At 40.3% G+C, this 26,301-nt stretch overlaps 3 protein-coding genes across 5 annotated transcripts in view; 2 read left to right on the top strand and 1 right to left on the bottom strand.

Moving 5' to 3' along the window:
* slc2a13 (solute carrier family 2 member 13) overlaps positions 1 to 3,856 on the top strand; it is a 70,225-nt gene extending 66,369 nt beyond the window's left edge. The window contains exon 10 of the mRNA XM_023350105.1: positions 723 to 3,856. Coding sequence (XP_023205873.1) covers positions 723 to 949 — 227 coding nt within the window. The 3' untranslated portion in view covers positions 950 to 3,856. The remainder of the gene's footprint in view (positions 1 to 722) is intronic.
* Positions 1,299 to 9,912, bottom strand: c17h12orf40 (chromosome 17 C12orf40 homolog). 2 transcript variants are annotated; one of them, XM_023350106.1, is made up of 15 exons: positions 9,060 to 9,912; positions 8,746 to 8,896; positions 8,192 to 8,321; positions 8,067 to 8,118; positions 7,876 to 7,969; positions 7,652 to 7,764; positions 7,395 to 7,522; positions 7,132 to 7,298; positions 6,985 to 7,057; positions 6,876 to 6,909; positions 6,638 to 6,665; positions 6,430 to 6,524; positions 4,730 to 5,354; positions 3,959 to 4,153; positions 1,299 to 1,385 (listed from the first exon to the last, which is right to left on the bottom strand). In XM_023350106.1, the coding sequence occupies exons 1-14, from the start codon at positions 9,084 to 9,086 to the stop codon at positions 3,987 to 3,989; spliced, it is 1,884 nt and encodes a 627-aa protein (XP_023205874.1). In that variant the 5' UTR covers positions 9,087 to 9,912; the 3' UTR covers positions 1,299 to 1,385; positions 3,959 to 3,986. The 2 variants fall into 2 exon arrangements, with proteins under 2 accessions (XP_023205874.1, XP_023205875.1); XM_023350107.1 differs by having other exon boundaries at positions 7,655 to 7,764.
* LOC102234479 (ATP-binding cassette sub-family D member 2-like) lies at positions 7,551 to 24,844 on the top strand. Of its 2 annotated transcripts, XR_002754259.1 has the most exons (13): positions 7,551 to 7,562; positions 8,767 to 8,826; positions 9,906 to 11,017; positions 11,591 to 11,771; positions 11,873 to 11,994; positions 16,523 to 16,685; positions 17,487 to 17,581; positions 18,566 to 18,711; positions 20,115 to 20,260; positions 20,694 to 20,778; positions 21,045 to 21,170; positions 22,202 to 22,466; positions 24,060 to 24,844. XR_002754259.1 is itself a non-coding variant. In XM_023350104.1 (12 exons), the coding sequence occupies exons 2-12, from the start codon at positions 8,817 to 8,819 to the stop codon at positions 22,404 to 22,406; spliced, it is 2,391 nt and encodes a 796-aa protein (XP_023205872.1). In that variant the 5' UTR covers positions 7,551 to 7,562; positions 8,767 to 8,816; the 3' UTR covers positions 22,407 to 24,844. The 2 variants fall into 2 exon arrangements, 1 of the variants encoding a protein (XP_023205872.1); XM_023350104.1 differs by having other exon boundaries at positions 22,202 to 24,844.
* The last annotated feature ends 1,457 nt before the right edge of the window (positions 24,845 to 26,301 follow it).

The raw sequence follows: 26,301 nt of genomic DNA, 5'->3' as shown, positions 1-26,301 counted from the left end.
AATACCTATTACCAGATGCGTTTTGTAGCTCTCTGTGTTATATTAACCCTGCTGTAATGAAAGTCTGACAGGAACTTGTTACTTCACATTATATCCTCGCTGGCAGTCTGACAGCAATATTTCAGCGTGGTAAAACTTTTTTTTCTCTCAACAGATTGTGCTTGAATCTTCTGTTGAAGTGTGTAGGCGATTAACTTCCTGTAATAAATGCCTCTTGGATCTGCTGTCACAATTAGTGATTCTTTTACGAGGGTTCCTACACATCCTTTCCATGTTGGAATTTCCTACTTTTTCAGATTAAAAATGACAAAATTAGCTATTTTTAAAGGATCACAAAAGAAATGACCACAAATGATAAAGTGCTTTACACCATGTTGGTCTTTATTACATATTACATTTGTCAAATGCCATCATCAGAAGCATCCAGCAGTGTACATGAAATATACTGATCGATTTTCCAATTATTATTCAAAGGCAACTCTAAACAGGTGGGTTTTAGCCTTGATTTAAAGGAACGCGTTGTTTCTGCAGTTTTTTAATTTTCTGGAGGTTTGTCCCAGATTAATAGATGCATAAAAAGTCTACTGGAAAATGCTTAAAATCCAGACTATGTACGACTGTTTTCCAGATGGTGAATGAGAACAAGTACATTTATAGATCAAACACTTTGAAGAAATGTTGAAGCGTTGACTTTCTTACCACCGGCTTTTTGTTTACCCCAGGAGCTTTTTTCCTGTACTCCAGCATGGCCCTGCTGGGTTTCTTCTTCATCTATGGCTGCCTGCCAGAAACCAAAGCGCGGCGCCTGGAGGAGATCGAGGCGTTGTTTGAAAACCAGCTCTGCTCATGCGGCGCCTCTGACTCAGACGAGGGGCGGCAGGTCGAGTACATCCGCGTCAAAGGCTCCAATTACCATCTGTCGGACAACGACGCGTCAGACGTGGACTAGGAGCGTGTCGTTGAACCCGCTCCGGGTCTTTCGGCGATCTCCGTAACGCGCAGAAGCGATCTGGTCTGTAATATTCATTAACACTCATTTTGTGATGCGTGGAGCCAGACAGACCTTGATCAGGAAGCGAGACTGTTTCCCCACAAACCGAATGCAGAATATTCCGGTACAGCTTTGTTCCTGTTTAAAAAAGAAAAAAAAAAAAAGAGGTGCGGTACACGTGTCGTTTGGATACCAGGTTTGTGCATACACATCACCTTAGCTGACCTGAGAGCTGTTGTCGTGACTTGTTGTATCTCCGTAGTGCCGTTACGCCTTTCAGTTTGAGATACATTTCGGGTTAGTGTTTCGGCTTGTAGCGTTGCGTGGTAATGTTAGCTCCCCTAGATGAGATTCCCCCACCCCCATATCCTCCAAGTTTGTGGATGGTCTTGACCTTCTCATGAAAAGCAATCAACAAACATGCACAATGTTACACCTGAGCAAACTCGTACTGTTAGTGCTTGACTAACAAAAGCCCCAGTTGGGAGCACTGGAAAGATTATACGTTCTGATGCTGAAGTTTTCATTCTGTGGCTTTCACAGTCGTTTTGATTTGAGGTTTTTAAGTTTCTCATCTATAAGAAAATGCAGCTTTTTAGCACAATGCCAAGAGTCTAGCCCTACTGCCAGAAGATGTGCCAATAAATCCCCTCATAAACCGCTGCTCAGAGGAACTGCTTCCTGGACGCATTGTAAATGTATGACATTCAGATGAAGGAGTCAAGTAAAACTTTCATTAGTGCCTGTGTAATGTGCCTAATGCCCATTTTTGTTGCATTTCCCGCATGTCTAAATAGCTTCTTCAAGTTCTAATGTATTTTCTGTCTTCCTTCATAGCCTTATGTACAAACTAGAGGAGCCTTTGGTTTCAGTCTGGCTTTAATGTAATTTAGCGATGTTTTGTAACAACCGATGTGTAGTTGCTGCGTGACTTCACCAAAGTCCCTGTGTAGCAAAAACCGTTGAAGTAAAAAAAGAAAGAAGCTGTTACAATAACATGTAAATAAAGTAAATATGCTGCAACAGCTCCCAAATAAACATGGATCCAGGATAATTCATGTCTTTATCCATAAAAATGTATCTCAGTTTAAATAAACCATGAACTCCCAAGCTACATCGATTATTAAGATACATTTTGCATTTATTATCAAAGCGACACCAGCATGCATCTAAAACTGGGAGACTTGTATAAAAGCAAGTGGCATTGTTGACCTATTTATGAGAAAAAAACAATATTACAAAGCAGGAGAGTAGCGCCCTCATGTGGAAAAATCTGCAAATGCCTAAGTATGACCAAAAATGTGATTTAAGGACATTCATTCAGTTGTCGGTATAAAACCAGATACTCTTTCCTGCAGCCAGTTTAGACTCATTTAACCTCACAGTATGCGCCATGCTGAGTTTGATGTGAGCAGAAAGGTGCCACCTCTCATTTTATTGTAAAAAACTTGCACAGACTAATTATTGCTGAAAGGTTATAAAGTGCCTTGCACAAGCACTCATGACCTTTGAACTCTTCCACATTTTCTCACATCACAACCATATGTTTCTGTCATGTTTTTTATTGGGATTTTATGTATTTATATGCATTTATTCCCAACCTGAACTTAGGTCTGGACTTTAAATAGGCCATTACTAAACATTTCAGTGCAGCTCTGGTTATATGTCCAGGTTTTTATTCATTTTTGAAAGTGAACTTTTGTATCCCCGAAGACTTTTTTCCCCCAGTATTTCCCTGTACATAGCTATAGGCATCCATCTATTTTCCTTTGAGAAAGCAACAGAATGATGCTGCCACCACGATGTTTAATAGGATCAGTGTTCGTTTCAGCATTTTGCAAGAAGGACACAAAGATTACCTATTCCCTTCTTCATTCTTTCTTTTAGATTCCCCAGCCTGAGTAGTTTACCTCTGCAGCTCCTCCAGAGTTACGTTAGGTCTCTTGGCTTCTTTACTGATGAATGTCCATGGCTACATTATTTAATTTAGGGGTATAAGAGTAAATGTGGTCAAATATCTTGGACACCAAAGTTTTTAGGGTTTTTTTTTATTAAAAAGTCATACCTGCATTAATTTATTTCCCAACTATGCACTACTTTGCATTAATCTTCCTTAATACCCCAATAAAATACATATGAGTTTGTTATAATCTGAGAAAATGAGGCAAAAAAAGATCAAAGGGTATGAATACTTTTCCAAGGCATTGATTATTGCTAACGTAAATGTCAGCTTTAAAGATATTTGTATGCTCTTTAAAAATATCGCCACTGATTATGTCGAGTGTGTGTGAGCTGTAGTAACAGGCCAAGAACATACTGAACTACTGATTCATTCGTTGTGGAATGTGCTGCGTGTTTCTCACTGACGAAAACAAACCTGCGCCCGGTTTTCAAAATAATCCAACTGCATACGTAAGGAAAATGCGATTCTTTTAATTTTTCCTTTGGTGAAACTGTCTTAAAACCACGCAAAGTAATTTTGTACATATTGTACTATGGAAGACGTGTTGACGCAATATTCAAAGTGATCGTGTGCCTCTCATATGATGTACATCTCGTCAAAGGTTCTGTGATGTTTCGCTCCCCACATCCAGTTGTGTTATCGGCCCTCTGCGGCAGACAGGCCATGTGACATGTACTTATGGTAAAATGTTTCCATTTTTTATTATTATTTTTATTTTATGTGGACTACTTGTATGTTTCTATCTTAATTAAAACACAAGTTAAAAAAATATCTCTGTATAGTATATTTGACAATTGTTCAAGATGTAAATGTTTTGCTAGAGTTTATATTATATAAAGATGAATATCTACATGAAATCTAATGTACATGAAGAAAGAAATAAACTCAAGAGTCTAAAGTAATGCTTAAAGGCTTTTTGTTTCATTACACAACAACATAACCAACAGACTATTTTAACTAAACACTAGAAAACATCAAACACTGAAGTATAATAAATATATTACTTTTCCTTATCTGTCCGCCATCCTTTGTTTACTTCTGCCTCAGCAGAAGCAAAACGTCGGCTATTTCTCGAAGCGTCTCCACCTCCTCCGACAGTGTGTGACCCCTGACCTCCTCTCTTCCTTCGTCTGACTCGTCCTTCACCAGGTTCTCCCTGTCTGGCCCTCTCTGCTCGCTCTCGTCTCCATTTTCCTCTCCTGTGTGAGAAACACGAGAGAAGCGTGATTTTATAGCTAACTGGCACAACTTCCATATTAAACATTCTCAGCTGAAACCAGGGGTGTCACTAGGTTTAAAGGATAAAGGGGGGCTTAGTCCCCAGGAGATGCACATGGTTGTGAGCAAACGTAGTGGATAGTATCACATTTCTCAAACGGCAACAATTTATCCAAAATTATAATTATACAATGTCTTTTGTTTTTTTCTTCAAACTGTCATATATCATTTGTGGCTCTAAATATGTTTTATTTAGCTGGTCTGAGAGCCAAAACGGCTCTTTGGATTGTAAAAGATGAACATTGCTGTTCTAGACTCGAGAGGGACGCCAAATAACAGTCGTGCTGAAATAATATCTTATCAGTCAAACCAAAGTAGTTTTCGTCTGTACAGAGCCAAATTACATCAATGTGGAAAGATGTTCAACATTGTTTCACTTTAAGAAATACTCGTTTGTTAAAGGGTCTTATCAATAGATTTCGGCCCTTTGAGGACATTCATGGTCTTGATGTGGCCCAAAATGAAAATTAGTTTGACACCCTTGTTGTAAGTCATACCTTTTGGCCTCCAAACACCAAGCAAGGGGTTGATGGGTCCCTGCAGGATTTTATCTGAAGGAACAATGTTGAAAATCCGGCCTCTTGAGCCCGTCCTCAATCCCTTCCAGCTCCAAGGAGTCACTCCTTCTTTACTCGCTGAGCCTTTTGATGGTGCTCTGAGTGTCTGTGTCTCCATGTCAGTCTCCCTCTCATTCAGTGGAAACTGTTCCGATGCATCAACGGCTGGTCGACACAAACCTTTGGCTTTGGTCTCGCCATTTGCGTCGAAGCTGCACTGAGTCGAAACATCACACGTGCCAGCTGTGCCTGAGCACACAGTCTGAGTCGCTGCGTCTCGACTCTCAGCTTTCTTACATCTACACACTTCGGAGTTATGAGTTGATGGCGGAGTCACGGAGCTCCTCGACTGCTGGCTTCCAGAAGCTTTATTATCTGTGCTGACCTCATTTGGCATCTTGTTCTGGTTGGTTCCAACATTCACATTGGATCTTGTTAACGGGGTGAGAGGCCCCGGTTGGGAAAGGACAGTAATTCTCTGTGAGGCTGATTTCAGATTGTCAGAGCAGGCTTCATCCAAATAAAAAACAGACTCATGGCCACATGACTCACAGCAAGATTCATCCTACAGAGAAAATAAAGGTCAGAGTCGCAAACAGAAAGGCTGTTTGCGATGCGTTACAAAATAAAAGCTTGAACTATCACTTTGTTCTTCCTTTCTTTCACTAAAAAGACAGATGTTCATTAGAGTCCCTTAAACAAGTTTGACCAACTCAGATTTAAGACTTTTTAATACCCTTTTAAGTTGTTTATGAATAGAATTTAAGATCTATTTCTTCACAATACTGTACAAAATCTGTCCAGCCAATTGCTGATAAATTTGCACTTATCCAAGATTAAGTAGTCTTGCCAAGACCAAATTTAAGATCTGCGATTAACATATTTAAGACCTACTTACTTTTGTAAAATAAATGTAATACATTCTAAGGCCTTAATTTTAGATACATGAAATTAAGAATGTTTAAGGATGTGCAGATACCTTTATTTTTGAATAAGGAGTGAATTTTCATCAGTACTGACAGTGTCTGCACAGCATGGCATGAGATTAAGTCACATCATTACTGTCATTTGAATAGCACTTGCCCAAAAATAATTTTGCAATGGCACTTTTGTGTGTTACATATGGCATGTCAGAGCTGAAATGGTTAAAGCAATTTTTAAAAATTTAGTTGATCAAACCTTTCCTTTAAGAAATACAATTTAATTGGTTATTGCCAAGTCAAAAACTAGTACTTTATATGATTTTTTTTCTTTTATTTCCTCAAAGAGGTAATCTACCGGTATCTTAGGTCTCATCAACTGGACTTGGTCTTATTAAAATATATACAAATACCAACTGTGGTGTCGTGTTTAAAATGTGGCAAACTATAAAGTGGGTTTTATTTGGTAGTAGCTTTAAGTTGAGTAGTGAAAACAAACTATAAAAAACTACAGCTAGATAATGACAAAGATTTAAGTCCAACCTAATGTCTTTGGATACATATATATAAATGGTCATCTGTCTTCCTGCCCATCCTACCTGACTCAATTTAAGCACATTTTGGTTTATTTTATGTGTTGCTTTGGGAACAAATGGCGTGCATCTATACTGATAGCAATTCAGGAAGCTAGCAAGGTTTTACAAATGCAAATGAACTTACATCATTGGAGTCTGAACTGAGGTAACCTGCTCTGCATGAGCAACTTGGCAAATATTCAAAGCTTTTCAAAAGCCCAGCATTCTCTCCAAGACATGCTGTGGGTTTTAAACAGACAGCTATTCAGTTTAGTGAGACTTTTTTTTTGTTCTACTTCCCAGCATACACACACTGACTGAGCTGCTTACTTGGAGACGTTTAACAAACTTACTGGAATTTCTGTGAGTGCCGTTGGAAAGCTGAGAAAGAAACAGACACAATATTTGATACTGTAACCTTTGCATATGCTCCCATCTGAGCAAAATAACAGGAATTGTTTTTTGAAAATATCATTCAACTGCATCAAAATATCACTTTTGGTGTTTTATCTACTGTTCGTTTCACAATAGAATTGCAGCTACAGATTCCAACACTAGGTGGCGACAAATGATTAAACTTCAAGGTCTTACCTCCATTCCAACAGCCTGAGGACTGGGTACAGTTCTGTCATCAAAAAGGAAGATCACACATTAAAAAGTGATCCAAAACAGAGTTTTTATCATTTGAACTAACACTTACTGAGGGGATGAAAGCCTCACTGACGATTCCTTTCTGAGAAATACCTTGGAGCATCCATTCCCAAAGAGTGCACCTGAAATTAAACATAAAAAAATATTAAAGGAAAGCAGTTACAATGTTCATGTTGAGGTTTTTAAGAGTATTCACTTTCTGTTCCATGCGTATTATCATTAAACATTGTGAAGACGTTCTCTTCAAACAGATGGACAGGCTCTGATTGGCTTATTGGAAAGTCCAGCGTGGGCTGGTTGGTCTCCAGTTGGTCCAGACAAAAGGGACTGGAATGTCCTCCATGACCTCCTGCTTCGGTTTTACTGTAATCAAACATGAAGTCCAGGGAGGAGGGGTTAAGAAAACAGTATAACCCCATAACAAAAATGAACATCTTTGAATTGCATTTCTTTCCTCACTCTGGTTTTGGACTTCCAAATAGGACCTGGGATGGCGTGGGGGTCTCCAGCTGGAAAGAGAGTGGGTTGGCTCTGACAGACCAGGAGATGGGATTGGTCATACCTCTGGGCTGGGAGAAAGGCTGAAACTAAAATAAAGGAAGTTTTTTCTTCTTCTAAGCGTTACCGGTAATGCAACACATCACAAAGCCTGTTGAAATGATCATTTTCAGTTTCCTTGATAAGACAGAAAAGTGTATATGTGTAATATTCATAACTGCCTCAGCTTGCTGCAGCGCTGATGTGTCCCAAAGTGGTGGAGAATAGCGGGGAAGAGGCTGCGACCGAGTCAGGCTTTGTTTCTGCTCATTCGTCTGCAGCGGGAATAATCCTGGAGGCACCAGCCTTAATTAGTTATTACACCGAGCAAGTGCATTCTTGTGTGAAAATGCACTGGGAATATTGTTTAATCGTATTTTACGGCTGTTTCATTTGGTCAAACCTCGGCCTGAAGAGAACGATGTGGAAGGAGAAGTGTGTGGAAGGTAGTCAGATGCGCTGTTGTCCGAGAGCGCTGACTCCGGTACTGGTGATAACTTAGAAAATGAAGGTGAATTGATTGAGTCTCATCACTTACGATTGTCTGAAACAAAATTGCAGAATTTATCAAATGTACAAAAAGGAATGACTAACCTGTCCATACGTGATCCTCTGCGAACTCTTTAGTTTTCTGATTTCTTGAACACTAGACCCCATTGAAAAAGATGCAATAAGTAGAATGGTTTGTTCTGTATTTAGCTATTTGTTATGGATTTCACCTGAACTGAGCCGGGCTGTCAGCAAGGCTGAGGTTTGATGGAGAGCACGGGCTCATTGGGAGAACCAAGGGCTCGTTTCTCCAAGGCTTGGATCCTTTAGATCTGCCAAAGACTGCGACTTTTGGAGGTTCTTAAGAAAAGAAAAATAAGAAAATTTACTTCATTAAAAAAAATGTTCCAGTTCTAAAGAATATAGAAATACAGTTGCACAAAATTTTAGACCTTTTGCATACTGGGCCCTGTAACGACAGTGACCCATAATTCACTTGACAGATGTTGTTTTAGCTAAGGAGCCAAACACTAGCTTCTAGTGGGTAGGGTGTCATAACTTTTTCTTCAGTTATAATGCACATTTCTATTGATAATTTAAGTAATAAAACAATTATATAATTGCTTTTGCAATTAAATTACTTTGTTTTCCATGTATATCTTAAAAATAATTCAAGATACGTGCATTTCTTGATAAAGAACCGAATATTTAATATGTTGTTGTTTTTTTTTAACATTGACTGTATTTTTTAGTATAACTGGAGAGTGATAACCTGGCTCTTTACCTTGATTTGTTTTTTTGGAAGCTATCTGGTTGACAACAAACAAGGTCAGAAGGTCTGTGCTCCCGGAGGAGATGTCCCCAGGTGAGGAGACGGATGGAGTCACGCCCAGCGTCTTAAGTTTTTGCTGCAGTTTTCTCTTTGCAAAAAACTCCTTTGACAAAAATAAAATAAAAGACGACAAAACTTTACACGGGCCATGGGCTCGTCGAGATTAGCCGCAACTACGTAAACCCATAGAAATTTAAATAAGTATTTAAATTAGTATTTAAAGTATTTAAATTTAAAGTAAATAAAAATTTAAGTAGCAGACTCACCCTTTGCTTTTTTGTATCGTTCTTCATCACTAACCGGTTCCTAAAATGTTAGCAGAACAACCGTTGTTTCGTTAGCTAAACGTTATTCTACTTATGGAGCTCGTGGGGATTTTTTTTTCTTCTTCTCTCGACTCTTACCTGGAGCCTCCAACCCAATTCATGTTTATTGGTTGTAAGTAACTAGTTTTCAATATAATAACTAAGTATTAATATTCAGTATTAATCTGAAACGGAAACTTTCTTTGCTAGTAAGCTTGCTAACGGTACCTAAATCTGAGAAAGCGGAGGCAGCATTGCACGCGCTGCACAGGAATCTTCTTCTACCGCCTTTGGTTAAAAATAACGACTTAATATTTTAACATTTTATTCATTTTGGCACCTTTAGCCAATATTTAGGTTTAAATGGTAGATATTTTTTCTATATAGTACATTAAATTAAAATAAACTTACACAAAATATTTAAGGTTACGCATGTGTATGTAAATCTTGATATATTTTATTATTTTCTTGAGACGTTATATTATTTCACATTCTGATCTCTGGTCTTAACTCGGGTACAAAAGGATTTAATTTTTCAACACCAAAGGCAGCAAGAACTGTACATTTACTTCCGCCTGCAGCTCCACCAATTACATTAGCGCTTTAAGTCTTCTACAGGGGGCGCGACCAATCAGAAAAGCTATTCCAAACGACGTCATCAAGGTATCACGAACCACTGCAGTTATTACAGGAAATTAGTTAGCTGCACAAATTAAAACGTCCATTGGGTGTTGCTAAAACTCAGCTCAATTTTGGTAACACCACCCGGAAGTGGATTTTTAGTCTACATTGTTCCTCTTGTCGCAGGTGAAAGCGCAGCAGAATGTAACGGTGCTTCTTACGGGCTGTCCTCGCATCTTCTCGGCCATCACAAGTCCCCCCCTTTTCCGCTACTCGGACGGTGCGGAGATTCGGTGTTTTCGGGGGATGGGTGTTGCACGGACGGTCAGCAGAGGCGACTAACGTTTGAAAAGATGTCCAACATCCTCGATGCGGCGTCCAGAGTGAAATGGGACCGCACGACTGCGGCGAAGAGAGCCGTGTTGCTGGCGGCTGCAGCTTACGGTGTTAAAACGCTGTACCCCATCATCTGGAAGCAGCTCTGCGGGAGCAGAAAGCCGAACCGCGACCGCCGGGAGTCAAAGGCGGAGAACGGCTCGACGTGTTCCGGGAAAGTGCAGATAGACGTCGTGGATGATAGGAAAGCATCCCCGGGAGTCAACGCGGAGTTTTTCAAGCAGATCCTGGAACTTGGTAAAATCCTCTTCCCCAGGCTCGTTTCCAGAGAGCTAGGTTTGCTGTGCTTGCACTCGGTGGCGCTGATATCCAGGACATTTCTGTCTATTTACGTGGCCAGCTTGGACGGGAAGATAGTCAAGACGATCGTGGAGAAAAAGCCCCGGCACTTCATCATCCAGCTGATGAAATGGCTCCTCATCGCGATCCCGGCCACGTTCGTCAACAGCGCCATCCGGTACCTAGAGTGCAAGCTGGCTCTGGCCTTCCGCACCCGGCTGGTCAACCATGCTTACCGGACCTATTTCACCGATCAGACCTACTATAGGGTCAGCAACATGGACGGGAGGCTCGCCAACCCGGACCAGTCGCTCACCGAGGACGTGATGATGTTCTCCCAGTCGGTGGCCCATCTGTATTCCAACCTAACCAAGCCGATCCTGGACGTGATGCTGACCTCCTACACGCTGATTCAGACCGCCAGGGCGAGGGGCGCCAACGCCAGCGGGCCGACCCTGCTGGCCGGGCTGGTGGTCTTTGCCACGGCCAAGGTTCTGCGTGCATGCTCCCCCAGGTTTGGCAAGCTGGTTGCAGAGGAGGCGCACAGAAAGGGCTACCTACGCTACGTGCACTCCAGGATTATTGCTAACGCTGAGGAAATAGCTTTTTACAGAGGACACAAGGTAAAGTGGTCTGCTTTCAGTTTTTGCTGACATGTAAGCAAATACTTGAGCTGATTATTCTCGGCTGTAGATGTGCATCTGTATTTTATCTAAAGCAAGTTTTTGCATGCATTTAAAAAAAATCAATTTAAATAAGCAACTAATTCTATATTTTGTCGTCAATTTTCCTCATTTTGTCATGAGGATGCACTGATCTGCATTTTTTCTTTTTTACTTCTGCTACCAATATTTACGGTTTAGTATTGCCGATACCGATTCGATACAGAGAGATAGCGCTGAATTGACTCAAAACTTTTATTTATTTTTTTAGAACACAGACTTAAATGTACTGAATTGCAAATCTATTTGACAATTCTGCACACTTAAATAACCCAACAGCTTGGTCAAACGTAAAAACAATATACCTTTAATTTGTGTAGCCAGTGGAATCGGGAGTAGAACAGCCAATGTAATATCTAATCTAGAATTATTTTTTAATATTGGGACCAATACAGATACAATTATCAGATTGGTGCATCTCTAGTGACCGACTTCTGTGTATTTTTTTTTTATCAACATTTTCTATTATTACAGGTGGAGATGTGTCAGCTGCAGAAGTGCTACCGGGCCCTGGCCGACCAGATGAACCTGATCCTGTCCAAGCGCCTCTGGTACATCATGATCGAGCAGTTCCTCATGAAGTACGTGTGGAGCGGCTCCGGCCTCGTCATGGTGGCCGTGCCCATCATAACGGCCACGGGCTTCGCCGACAACGGTGGGGATCGCGTTGCCCTCGTTCGCTCTCAAACAAATGCGTGCGAGCCTGCGTCTCATCCGCCTTCCTCTCGTCCCCGACCCGTTCTTGTCCGCTCGCAGAAACGGCAGACGGACAGGCGCAGATGATGGTGAGCGAGAGGACGGAGGCGTTCACCACCGCCCGGAACCTCCTGGCGTCCGGAGCCGACGCCATCGAGAGGATCATGTCCTCCTACAAAGAGGTTTGGACGATCACACGATGCGAATCAGAAGATATTCTGCCGATATTAGTTGTTAGAAACCGGGAGCGCAACGACTCCAGAAAGAAAACTAAAAGTGCAGCCGTCTAAGTGTTTGCATCAGTGTGCACACTGCAGATTTACACAGCTTTGACGACGGCATGCGTATGTCACAAAGAGGATGAGTAGCTTGTTCCTGTGGTGAAGAGGAGGAATTGAAACTAGTGCTGGTGGCATGTTTTCAGCTTCCTTATCTGTGTCACCTCTCTTATACGTCCCATCGTGCCACAATCCTCCACTAAGAGTGATCAGCAAAGCGCGGGCTTAAAATAAGTACAGCTGTGTTTACAAAAGTAAATCAGTTCATCGGCATTTCATTGGGTCATAAATAACATATAGCGAAACAAGACAGCGGTTCTCTTTCTATAACACATCAGTGTTAAAAATCATGAAACAAATTGTGCCGGTAAATGAATAATAGAAAACGCCAACAGATAAAAAATAATTGGGAGAATGTAAAGTATATGACGCAAACAGTTTCTGCAAAAGTCTTAAATTTCATCTTCTCAATATGCGTTTTAAAGGGGCAGTATTATGTATTTTTAAGGCATGAAGTGCCATTTTACAGCACAATCAAGTAACTATGGTACCTTCAGTTGTTATAAAAGTGCCAGGGCATATCAAATATGATTTAAAAAAAAAAAAAAAAACTGGCATCGTAGTTTAACACCTTGAAATTGGGTCTCTGTCTCTTTAAAAACTCCTGCTCTTTCTAAAACTTGGCCTTCAGGAAGTCATCACAACATGGCTCCTCTATTAACCCTTTAACAACACCTTTACCAGCGTTGCACTGAGAAGGAGCTCCTTTAATGAGCTCAGCCGATTCGCAGCTCCACCAGATGTTTGCTAGTTGCTGCTGGCTAGTCTGAAGGAGCTGAGTGGGGGAGAGCTGTTCTGTGAGAAGCTTGGAAACAGCATCTCGAATATGGCTGTTTTATGGACAGTAATAAAGAAAGAAAAAAGATTTTCGGGATTAAAGGAGGTTACATCAGCTTTAATTTGAATCGGAATACAGATGCAGAGCAGCAAACGCCTGCATGCTGTGGTCCAGATGTGTTCACTATACCGTATTATCTCATTCAGATCCGTCCAGTTAATTTATAAAGCACCACATTGCAATAAAACCATCATAATTCACCTTGCAAAAAAGATGCAGCCCCTACATAATTACACAGAAAATTACAATCCAAGTATTCCAGTTCTTTTAGCTTAGTTTTGTTAGCCTGGCCAGGCCGTTCTTTATTTATTTTGATTCCTACAGTTCCACTTGAGCCTTATCAAATCCTGGCCCAAAAGATCAAGCACAATATGGCTTCAGCTGTTATTTTCTACCTCTTCTATAAAAAAGAAATCCATTGCAGAAACAGCAACTAATGTCACGGGAATGAATTACTCCGACAGGACGGTAGTCTGCATATCGTCACGTTCAAGTTCCCTTTTTTCTCCGCTCTTCAGAGGCTTGATTATATCTGTCTGTGTTACACTGCTGCATGTCTGTCAGCATGGAGAACTAAAGAAACCAGCATCAAAATGACAGGCATTCTCACTGGTCAGCCGTGAACTGTGTGTGTGCGCGTGTATTCAGAACTCCTTCTTTAAGGCTTAGCCTTGCTGTGAATAATCCACCATCTGTTGATCTTTCGGCCCTCTTACTTTCCCTCTCGCTCTGTTTTTCGGCCAGGATTTACTTCAGTGCACTCTCTCCGAGAATGCAAAGGGATATATTTCTTTTGATTTAATGTTATTGAGCAAAACAAGACTCCGGGATTTTTATTCAAAGCATTACTGCTAAATTCTGATAAAGAGAGATTCTCCGCATTAATGTACATATACAGTAGGTTCTGTTTTGTTTTGTTTTCCTTTGTTGGTTCTGCAAGGAAATACAGCTGTAGCTCGACAAAGTCGGCCATCTAGAAGTGAATATTTCTATCTTAATTTTGAAGAACTTTCCTCTGTTTATCAATGTTACTGCTTACAGTCACACGTGTTCAACTATAAAAAGTAAAAAAAAAATTATTAACCTAAGGAAACCTAAGGAGTATTGGAAATTTGGCAAAAATAAATATGCTAATGCTAACTGTTAGCATGCTAACCCTTAGTTTTGATAGGACTTGTTCATTTGCTTCATGAAATTTTTCATGAAGTTATGAACTTTTTTTCTTTGCAAAATTTCCCTTGTTTTGCTTAGGGAATTTTTAAGAATTTCTCGGAATGTTCTACTAATGCGTATTATTTATTAATGAGCTGCAGTTTTAATTTAGTTTATTCTCTCGGCAAACATTCCTTTTTGATTATCAGATTCAGTGCTACATCTATGGGCTATTTCTTAACAGTCTTAATTTCTTCATATGAAATTTGGAAACATTCTTCCTTGTCTACATATTCTGTAATTAAACAGTAATTATTGTGGATCAAGTTAGCATACAACACCACAGATTTGCAATATATATATATTTCAGTTTTTATACACCTTCTGGGAGATATGTAATCCTCAATACCTGCTTGATTCAGTTCAAGAACATTTTAAAAGTAAAAATTCCAGATATTTTGATGTTTATCTAAAAGTGACAGAAAACCAACGGTATTCTCTCTCTAAAAAGAAAATAGAGTTATCCAGTAAGATAGACGAAAGCCTAATATTGACATGACATTTCCACGTTGAGGGTAATGTCAACTGTACATTCTTTTGCTCTTGAACTTCGGCAGCCGGTCGGCTGAGCGGAGCGATGCGACTGGGTGAAAGAACACGAGGTTATTTTATCTGGGCTGTCCCACGTCGGGTCTGTGGATTCTTAGAAATTCTCTGCAATGTTTAATATTGTCAAGCTGTGTCAACAGGCGGTATTGTCTTACTGCGGGGTGCAAAGCCTCCAGTTGCCTGGACAGACATCTGGATCCTTTTTCTCACTCTGAACTGTACGATTTGCCTGCTAGCAGCCATCAATGACAATTTGAATTTGGAGTGATTGACTCTTCTTCTCTGACCAGCATTTCAGCCCATATTCATCCCAGGGACACAGAACAGCAGTTTGTACTTTTCATCACATATAGCCATTTGAAAAGATCAATATGGCAATTTCAGGCATCTGGAAATTAGATTTAATTTTGTATTATTGTTCTGACTTTAAATATGGCCAAGTCTAGGTGAGAAGGTATTTTTTTGTTTCTTACTCAGTGGAAGGCTAGCTAAAAAGTTATTTTTGCAAACCCTAAAGCACTTATCATAACCACTTGGTGACCAACACGCTATTTAGTGAACGCTAATGCTAAGGCGTGAATTTCAATATGTGAAAGACTGCAACCCTCGAGCACCTATTTGATTTTGTCATTGTAATATACGTGTTCTATAATGCCCTTAAATATTTTATTTTTTATTCCTGTATGTTGCTTGTTTGAAGTAAAATTACTGGGGGGAAAAGGAGACAGAAAATTTGAGGAGAGGAAACAAAACTGCTGCATGAGCAGTCTTCACCCACTTCAAAATAAGAGCATGAATATAAACGTCTAGTTACATGAATAATTCTTAACATTTGACAACCAAAACTTCAACACAGACGTCAAATGTTATTCAACTGAAAGCTTACAAAACAGCCAATTATGTTAACACATTATAATTTGTGTGAAAATATGAATTTTGGGAAGATAAGTGCGCTAAGCAGTACAGCTAGCAAACAGTATAAGCGTTAAATGAAAATTTAGCTCTGTTACTAGAGCCTTAGCAGATTTGCAGAAGTCTACCCACCGCTGTTCTTCCTTATGTGAAGTAAGAATAGCTAAACAGCTAAGTTTAGCTATTCTTTTTTGCTTTTGCCAACGTTTTCAAAGTTAGCAAAAGCGCTAAATGAAAAATTAGCTCTTTTATTAGTGCATCAGCGGATTAGCAGAAGTCTGCCCACTGCTGTTCTCACTTATGTGAAGTAAGAATGCTGAACAGCTAAGTTGGCTAAACATTTTAAAAGTTAACAAAAGCGCTAAATGGAAAATTAGCTCTTTTATTACCAGAGTAGCAGAAGGCTGCCCACCGTTGTTCTTACTTATATGAAAGTCAACATATATCTCCCAGAGTTTCATCATATTTTCTTTGTTTTATCTCATTTTGAAGAATGTGTAAGACAAATGTTCCCTTTAGTTGATCATAATAATTCCTCAGGTAAACAGGAAATCATGGGTTACTAATTCCAACTTCTTACATACTCTGTGCCTATACTTGTACAATGCAGTTAGATTGTGCAGATCTTCTGTCTGCCAACACCCTTGGGGGTTACTCCAGTTCAGACCCACTGGTCACACACACACACACACACACGCACACACACACACACGCACACACACACACACACTGCTTGGCAGAGATAGTGCCCCATGACACTGTCCGCTTCCCTCTCGGCTCGTGTCAACCTTGTTTTCTAACTTCTTCCTCGATGACCATTGTCCCACCTCCCATCCTCCCCCCGTGTTTTGGTTGCCACAGGTCACAGAGCTGGCAGGTTACACGGCGAGGGTCCACAACATGTTTGTAGTGTTTGAGGACGTCCAGAGGGGGATCTACAAGCGCTCCTCTCTGTCCGCCACCACAGGAACGACGCTGAAAAGCAAACCCGAGATGCACATAGACGGGCCGCTGGAGATAAAAGGTGGGTAAGTCCAGCTGCGTGTGCAAATTTCACCCGTGAGGGGACTTTGAATGGGTCACATGACTCTATGAGCAAGCGAGGCTCTGTCAGGATAAAATACAGCTACACCCACCGCGAATATTGATTTTGCAGTGTTGCGTTGTATCCTAGTCCCGTTTCAGATCTAGAGAAGTAGACACAAATGTCCTACATCAACAATTTGAACTAGACTGAATAGAAGCATTAAAGTTGAGTGTCAGATGGTGGCAATACAGTAAAAGATGGAATGGTTACAAACATAAAATAGACCTCTTAAAGTTGTTTTGAAGGTTTTTTAAATTTGATATTTATGCCATGTTTCTTTCCTTTTTGAGTTCATATGTATCAAAATGACATTAGAGATCAGATAAATGAATTGCCTCAAGAGAAAAAAAATGTAAATTAGGAATGCACAGTATATCAGTACTAACATCGGTATTGTACAATATCAGTCAATTTTTAAGATTGTATCGGTCTGATAAAAAAAACTGGGCAAATATTAATATTTTGCAGCAATGTTGCTATGCTTTATCCTATTGATCTTTCAACTCCTGCCTGTCCGTGGATTCTAAACACATTTTACAATAATAGTAAAAAAAACAAACAACGTTATGTGTTTTCACTCTATTCTTTTGTCTTTTTTATTCTCCAGCTTGTTAAAGAGAAATCAGTGCTTCCTTAAAACTCAGAGCTGGGACTTCTGCTTTAAAATCTCCGGATTTGGTTTGACATGAAGGTAAAACGTCATTCGGTTTTTTTAAACTTGATCGTTTTGCTTCGCAGGTGAAGTGATTGACGTGGACAGAGGCATCGTGTGCGAGAACGTCCCGATCATCACGCCGAACGGGGATGTGGTTGTGTCGTGCCTGAATCTAAAGGTAAAGACGTAGACGCATTCTTTTTTTCCTTATTTTTGAATCCCACAGCCACACACCGGCTCCTGGAGGACCGAGGTCTGTAAGGTGTTTACTAGTATTTCCTAGAAATTCCCTGTGGCCTCATTAGTCAACGCTTTGGGGCGTCGACGTGTTGCTCCCCGCTGGATGCTGGCTTGTGTAGTGAGATATTTCGAAATACTTACAATTACAAATCATCCCTTAAGGTTTCAGACTTCATTTTATGGTGGTTATTTGTGCTTTTTACAATTTGAAATCAGCTGTGTGCAACGTTTGTCTTCTGTATTTCTAATGCACAGCTGTAAATCCAGGCGTAATTGAAAGTTTCCGCTGTGTTGTCTGTGAAAGAGCTTTTTTTTTTTTTCATAGTAGCTGTTTTGCTAAGCGAGTTAATGGATAAAGTACTTTCAAAGATAACAGCGAAATGATCAGACGGGGCGACACCATTGGAAATATTCACACCCTTCCTGACAATCAGGTCCAGTGTGTGTCCTTGGTCGTGTGTTGCTTGTTTTTGTTTGAGTCAGACCAAAATTATCAAGAATATCGCACACTTTTTTTTTTTTTTTTTGCCCCTCTGTATTTTGCCCCTCAGAGCGTACAGAGTGTGATAATTAGCTCAGGAACATTGTAGATAACAGCTGCGCCCAAGTGTTGCAAGACCTAACGCAACATAAGACGTCGGTTGCAGTTCACCTCGTTCATTTTGTTACTATGCCGTAAAATCTTTCCAAAAGATAACAAACACTTTCATAATTTTTACCTTACACCTTCATCTTTCCTCTAAGTGTAGCTTACAGAAGTCTTTAGAGTATCTGCTGCACTGACATTTAGGGTAACGGTAGGTGGATAACGCCATCTAACTCTCCACTCGGCTTTGTATTCTAATGATGGGCTGTAATTATCCTGATGGCTCCCCGCACTTCAGCCGGTTGAATAAATTGTCGCTCTCCCCCCTCCCTTTAGGTGGAAGAGGGCATGCACCTGTTGATCACGGGGCCAAACGGATGCGGGAAAAGCTCTCTGTTCAGGATCCTCAGCGGGTTGTGGCCCGTCTACGGCGGCCGCCTACACAAACCTTCGCCCGAGCACATGTTCTACATCCCCCAGAGGTAACCGCGCCAACGATAACCACCGCGTTCCACCGCAGAGGCAGAGCTCTAAGCCTGGAACTGCCCAACTTTCCCAGTAATCTAACACGTTGTAACAGGACCTCTGTGTGTTGGCGGCAGGGAAACCAGAGCTCTGGAGAGAGTGAAATGCTCACTGCGATTTGTAGGAAGAGTGTGAAAGCATATTTAGATTTTTTTTTTTTTTAAGTGAATTTGTTGCATAACAGCGGCAACAGGGTAATACCGGTGGATTTTTGTCACACCGGTGAAAAAATGAATATTACAATAGTTACTTCAATGGAGAGTTCTGGGACAGACGGAAGAAATGAAAATGAACAAAGGTCATGATTGTTAGGAAGTGAGCACAAGCTTTTACTTTTTGTAGGGTTTTTTTTAATGTCACATGTATTTTGGCGTTGAGCCTTTTTAAAAGGAAGATTTCCTTTTTTGTTCAAAGAAGATTCTTAGTTTTGCACATAATATTTGAGTTCTTAAAAAGAAACATTAACATCTTGTAAAACTAAAGTTCCATTGAACCACGCCAGTTTGTTCTATGCAAGTATTTTTATTTACACTTGGTAGCAAATTTATTGGGTTGACCAAAATCAGCTTTATATTGATCAATTTTGTATTTGCTTTGACACACCAAACATATTGCATATATTTATGTATGAATATAACTTTTATTCTGTTGACTGTTTAGTAAGGAAAGTTAAATAAATAAACTCTACTTTGAAGTTACATATTTGTTTGGCCAAATCCAATAAAAAAAATTTTTTTAAAAGCCGAAAATGTGGAATTTTATCTGTGATATTGTTAGAGGCATTTAAAAATATATATTGTGATTTTTAAAAAAATATTTTTTGGCGATATCGCCCAATTTTAGTCTAACGGATAGTTTTGAAACTGTTATCTGCTTTATGAAACAGTTTTTACATCATTTTCTTCATTTTTTATTGTTTATAAATTTTGTGTAAATGCGTTAAAACTGTTGCGTCGTAAGAATGACGTTGTTTAGACAACTCCAGATTACGTTGGTTTTTAAGCTAGATAGAACTAAGAGGTGCCTGATCGTAACGCCGCAACAAAAACGAAAAGGCTCGTCGTCCTTTAACGACGTGATTAACGGCGTGATTAACGACTTGAACCAGCAAGAAACTGCCAGTGTAATCGTACCCACCGCTGGTACCGACTCCCTCCTGCAGAGCAGTGAATATTTCATAGTCGCTACAAGAGACCACCTGGTAGCCGCAACAGAAATCCTTACACTGGGTACAAATGAATAAAAGCAGCCAAAGTGACGTATATACGCATTATCCCTTATTATTACAATGAGGCTGTACTGGAGTCGTCGGTGTAACTAAGAAACTCCCCATGTGTAACGAGTGTACGCGTTTCTCCAGGCCATACATGTCAATGGGCTCTCTGCGAGACCAGGTGATCTACCCAGACTCAGTGGAGGACATGGCTGCCAGAGGGCTGACCGACAAGGACCTGGAGGCCATCTTGGACATCGTCAACCTCAATCACATCGTCACCAGAGAGGGAGGTAAGAAAATGGCTTTTCAAGGTTTGGAAAGTGTCCGACTTCTGTTCTTGAAAGTGCTCGATGTTCAAGCTGAACAGTTTTGTAATAAAGTGCAATCTGACGTTTGATCAAAAGCCTGAATTTGGAAAACATTCGTTGCAGTCGAATCCAGATAGAAAGTGACGCACATTAATTTTTATTTTCTCCTCGCCTGAAGTTAAACCAGCGAAAACATTTCTTGTTTTAGGTTAGTTAGAATTACCAAAAATAATTTCTGTTTGCTAAATGCCAGAAAAATGAGCGAGAACATATTCTAGAAGATTTTTTTTTTTTGTGCGACTTTCTTTGTTAATTTTGTTTATGCACTTAATTTGAGCAGGGGGGGAGTCAGCTACGTATGGAGCATTCTTCGAGAAAAGAATATCCTCCGTCAATGCTATGTGCTTTTGTTAAGGCTGGGATGCTGAGCTAGACTGGAAGGACGTTCTGTCTGGAGGCGAGAAGCAGAGGATGGGCATGGCTCGCATGTTCTACCACAAGTAAGACTGACTTCTCGTAGTTTACATTTAAATTCACCCGCCTCTTTGTCATCAAAGAAGAAATTAAATGAAGGTTTTTGGCACAACTTTAGCTGAGAAAATTGTCATTCCTTCACTGTGATTTTCCCCCATCGACGGCAGATTTTACATATGCTGTGGTTCGTATGTAAAGGACACAAATGGTGACATTTGAATGACTTTGAGCAGAAATAGAGACCCGATTTGAATGAGTGATGTAATTTCCACGCCGTGTACGTTCACGCCAGGCCCAAATACGCCCTGCTGGATGAGTGCACCAGCGCTGTGAGCATCGACGTGGAGGGAAAGATTTTCCAGGCTGCCAAGGACGCCGGCATCTCGCTGCTCTCCATCACACACCGACCGTCCCTGTGGTGAGACGTGTTGCTCTGTGGAAATCATCTAATGGCACGATAAATGAAAATGAGCTCAATAATTTCCATTCTGACGATTAATATTTTTTAATTGCCAAGACTCTATAATCCATTTTATTTGTGGTTTTTTTTTTGCTTTTGTTTTTTTGCAAGTGGTTTTCATTTCCTTTTTCTTTGCCGTTTTTGGTTGTTGTGTATTTAAAGTATCTTCCAGGTGCAGCGTTAAGTGTTCTTTACAAAATTATGCCATTATGGATATGTTGCTTGAAAACGCTCTCAAAACAACAATATTATCGTTTATAGCAGCACATGCTGGGGCGATTTATCATCCCGTAAAATTTGTTATCATGACAGGCCTAGTTGTGATAGCAGAATAAATATGCAGTTCTACCAGGAGAACATCTAAAAATGATGAGAAAAGTCATTTTAATAAGAAAAAAGCTGGCATAATTCATATTTGTTATTTTTTTTTAAATCATTCTCCCAACATTATGGCTTTATTCTGGTAATATTAAGAATTTTTTTTTTTGTGTGTGACTTTTTTGTCACACAACTTCATTCTGCTGTTACCAGAACTTTATTTTTGTCTATATAAATAGAAACAAGATGGTGGGCTTTGGGTGTGCTATCACTCTGAACTATGGAAGCCCAAGGAGTGCGTTGGTAGAAAACAAAATCCATGTTTTCTAAGTATCAAGTCTCCAAACCCCAAAATTTGATTAATCGATTGATACAGTTTATCATTAGATTTGATTAATCCTCGCACAGTTAACCTGAATTCAAAATCCAAATAAATAGGAACAAAATAGAAACCCAAGTAGTACATTGGTGAAGAAAAAAACAACAGTATGTCCAAATATTAAATCTTCAAAAACCAAAATTTGATTAATTGCTAAATTTGATCATTAAATAAAATCACAATTTGGCAGCCGCCATATTGTGAGTGGCCAGTTCTCAGTTTTCCCCTAACTGCTTGTGCTGGACGCTCGTTCGACAGCAAATTCAGCCCCATCCATCGCTCTCCATTTCAGGAAGTACCACACCCACCTGCTGCAGTTCGACGGCGAGGGCGGCTGGCGTTTCGAGGAGCTGGACTCGGCGACCCGCCTCTCCCTCACCGAGGAGAAGCAGCGGCTGGAGGCCCAGCTCGCCGGCATCCCCGAGATGCAAAACCGCCTCAACGAGCTCTGCAAGATCCTGGGAGACGACTCCGTCCTCAAAACAGCCGAGGAGTGAGAGCGAAGACGGGAGGTGGAGGTGGAGGCGACGAAGGAAAGCAAAATCTAGCAGCTTTCCGTAAGCTTTTTTTTTTTATTTTCTTTTTTTTGCTCCAAATGGGAGCTTCTGAAGACTTGAGCCCTGCTGTCTCCACCCCCCCCCCTTTTATTCCTACACACCAACTGTATGTTCAGTGGTACTTTTAAAAGTTGGGTTTTAGCAGTTGTTACAAGCAAAAGCGACAGAAACGACGACCCTCAGATTAACTAAAATGATTGTTCAGTTCGTGATCTAATAGCACTTTACATTTAGAGGGCCGCCTCTACTTATTGTAATTGTTCATGCTGATACACAGGCATCTGTTATTGGTGGGTTGTTGTTTTTTACCGAAAGCAGTGTTGCAAGGGACGACAAAGACGGCTGTCATTCTGTTGTGTTTTTTTAACCTCCAGCTCAGCAAAATATTTCGCCGTAACGAGAGTTCCGCTTCTATTTTTCATACCTTTTCTCAAACCGTTTTCTGGCGTTTCGCGTCGTCTCCCGAAGCTTCTGCCGAAGGGAGCAGATGCTCGGTTGTCCTTCAGCTCGCGCGAATGTTTTGCTCCTGGTCAAGCCGGTGGCTACGACAGCAGCCTTGGTTCTGCTGTCGACAGAAACACATACGTCCTCTGAGATATATAGACGGGAGATTGCCTCTAGATTACACTTATAGTCCGGTCTCAAGTCGAACCTTCCCAACTTTTCCTTGTATAGGGAAGCAAAACACGAGTTCAAATGGCGTCTCCTCTGACCGTTTGTTACGGGACATTCTATGGCGTTCTTTCGGCGACGGTACCCTTCTCCCGTTAATAACCAGTTTTTCCGAACGTTTAGCGGGTTGAACCTAATTCTCAATTATACATAGTGCATTTTATTTTGTTTGTTTTTAAATGCACTTTATTGTTCCCGATAGCTGTTGATGGCACGTCCTGCGGCGTGCACGGAGGAAAGGCTGTACTTGAGGATTGTTTAGACGTTCTAGATTTTTCCTTTCCGCTGTCGTTTCGTTTTGACGACTCTGATCGCATCGGAGGTCGCGATACTGTGAAACTACCGAATTGTGGCGTAAACTCAACCACTTCCTCCTCTTCAGGGTTTTTTTTTTTTTTTTTTTTTTGGCCTAATCAGGTTCAAACCTGTGTACACGCTCGCTAACGTCCTGCATGAATCAAATCAAGAGCAGGAGCTTATGCCTTATGAATATAAACATTCAAGTGTTCCTAAAAAAATTTTTTTTACCTCAGCACAACCTGTTAATACCTTGTTTTATGTAGATGTTTAAAGTAATGACAACGTTTAAAGAACCACTGCTTTATTTGTATGAAACTCATCATACAATTGTTTTCAAAACCGCAGCTGAGCAACACAGTATTGCCCCGCCCCCACCTGTTGCTGCCTCGCTTTTTCAGACATTCGCCTGCCTAAAAAAAAAAAAAGATCTTAAAAAAAAAAAAATCGTCAATTGATTGCAGAGTTTTTACAGCGGTGGGAATGATGCCAGCTTTTTGGTTTTAAATAAACACGGTCCTTTTTTTGTTTGTTTTGTTTGTTTCCTTTTTTTTAAAACGTTCTACCGTTTGTAAGTTCTGTGCGAAAACAGCGCCGCAGTGACACTGTGAGGTTTTTTTACAGGATCTCCAACCAGCCCGAGCCCATGGCGGCAGAGAATAAAAACTGACAATCAACACCATCGTGGGCAGAATGTAAACGGACGTGCTGCCTCTTTTTAAGACTCAAAGCATTTCACCCGGAACGTGACGACGTTTCCTACTGAACATGTAACGTGTCGGGACGGAGCAACCTCGAAACCTTCAATCGCTACTTTAAAGAAAGCTTTAGATCGGCTGGGTGATGGTGTTTTCTCAGATTTCTGATGGGCTTTTTTCCCCTCACAATAATAAAAAAAAAAATATTAATGAAGAGCAAAAAAAAAAAAAAAAATGGCTACTGAAAATGTAAACAGCTACTAGTATTTTTGAATAATGGCTATGAAATGCATGGAGATAAAGAATTCATTTGGTATGAAAGAAGCACCTTGTAAAATTGATGTGTTTTAAAAAAAAAATTTGTTTGTAAATGAACTGGATTTTCTGCTTTCAGCCCAGACTTTGTCGACAAGGGGACACACAAGCCGCTGAATGACACAGAGTCTGCCTAGTAACATTTGAGCACGCTTTCCGCGGCTTTAAACGGTGCTTGGTTGTTGCAGTTTGTTTTTGAGTGAGAAAAAGAGAAAGAATCTTCACGTTCAAAGGACGGGATAGAAAATGATGGAGGGCCCTCTTCCTGATATGATTGTGCCCATTTGTTAGGTTGTGTTCAGATTTGTTTTAAATAATATTTTACATGTTTTAGGTAACGATGGTTCTCTGCCCCAGTTTTTTCCCTCAATTAAAACCCTAACGCTTGATACTAAACTGCTGTCGGTTGGTGGCTTCTTTGTGTAAGTCTTTAACGTATTTCCGGTTAGAAAACGAGCGAGATGTTCTGAAACTGTTAGCTCTGCCGCCCTCTGCTGGCTAAAAGTAGACAGTGCTACATTGCGATAATGCTGTTCTGTTGGTGGGTTCAAAATTACAGAGCCCCACGATTTAATGTCTCTGAACGACTTATATATTTTGTGAGAGCGACTAAATTATAACAAGTCGTGAGCATTCGATATTTAGTTGTTTTTCCCCTATGTCGCCAGTCGGCTCCGCACCATACAAAGTTGACCACGTTCAAGTAAAAAATAAAAAAAATAAAAATCCCAAATCAGCATAGAGTTTCAAATTCAATATGGCTGCTGCACATTGAAAATACAGCAAAAGCCGCGGGTATGAACTATTTATTTGCCCTCCTAATTTTTATCCACGTTGAGTTTTTCAAGATACTGAGATTAAATGTTTATACAACATTGTGTATTTTTGACCCGACTCAACTGAATTGAATACCAAAAGATTTAATTGTTCACTGAATAAATTCTCAAACTGCCAGTATCCTCAGAGAAGTAGATCGCTGGGTAACTTTTAAAGCGTCAACAGAGTCCACACCTCCAGAGAAACGATACTGAGAAACGTTTCTGAATGTCATTTCTCAATATTGAGAAATTACATGGAGAGTTATCATTTCCTTTACCAGTTTCATATCATTTACCAAGTGGCGTCATTTGCAACAAAAAAACCCCAAAAACAACAAAGAACCAACACACACACAGCCCCATATAGATATATATATAGTGTCTTTCAAACATTTTGAAAAGCTTTTCTTCGACCCTCCAACATCTTTATCCTCCTTCCTCTTTCGTTTTCTGTTTTATTGTACCCCTGATAGTTTTTTTTCCCTACCGCCTCACTGTTGTCAAGAGCACTATATACAACGATTCAAATTTAAAAGAAGAGAAGAAAAATGCGCCTGAGTGCGTTCTCGAGAGGGCGTGTCCCCAAGCGACATGTTGGGGAGGGGAGGTACTGTCCCTCTGTTATTGATCATTTCGTGCGACCAGCTGTTGATAAGGTAGGTGTTTAGTGTTTGTTGCAACTCTCAGTCAATAATGAAATGCACCGCTGTACTCTATCCATTATGTATTGATTTGTATTTCATGTCCTTTTGGTATGTTTTGTTGTTTTTTTTATTTTGTAGTCTTTGACAATTTGTCTTTTAGTTTTTTGTACTTGTTGTAACATCAATTGCCCATTTGGGATACAAATAAATCTGAATCTAAATACAGAAAATGCGAAACAGAAAAAAAAAAAAAAAATCCCCGTTTTGGTGCCTCCTCTGGAGCAGCGCCCCTATGCGTCGAATACCCACTTTTTGCGCCACTGCCGCTAAGACTTAATACTCTCAAGCCACCTGCTGACCGAAATGGGCGCAGTTTTATCCTCGCAGTATT

Source organism: Xiphophorus maculatus, chromosome 17 (assembly GCF_002775205.1).
Source record: "Xiphophorus maculatus strain JP 163 A chromosome 17, X_maculatus-5.0-male, whole genome shotgun sequence".
NCBI classification, from domain to species: Eukaryota; Metazoa; Chordata; class Actinopteri; order Cyprinodontiformes; family Poeciliidae; genus Xiphophorus; species Xiphophorus maculatus.
This window is presented reverse-complemented; position numbering and strand designations above follow the sequence as displayed.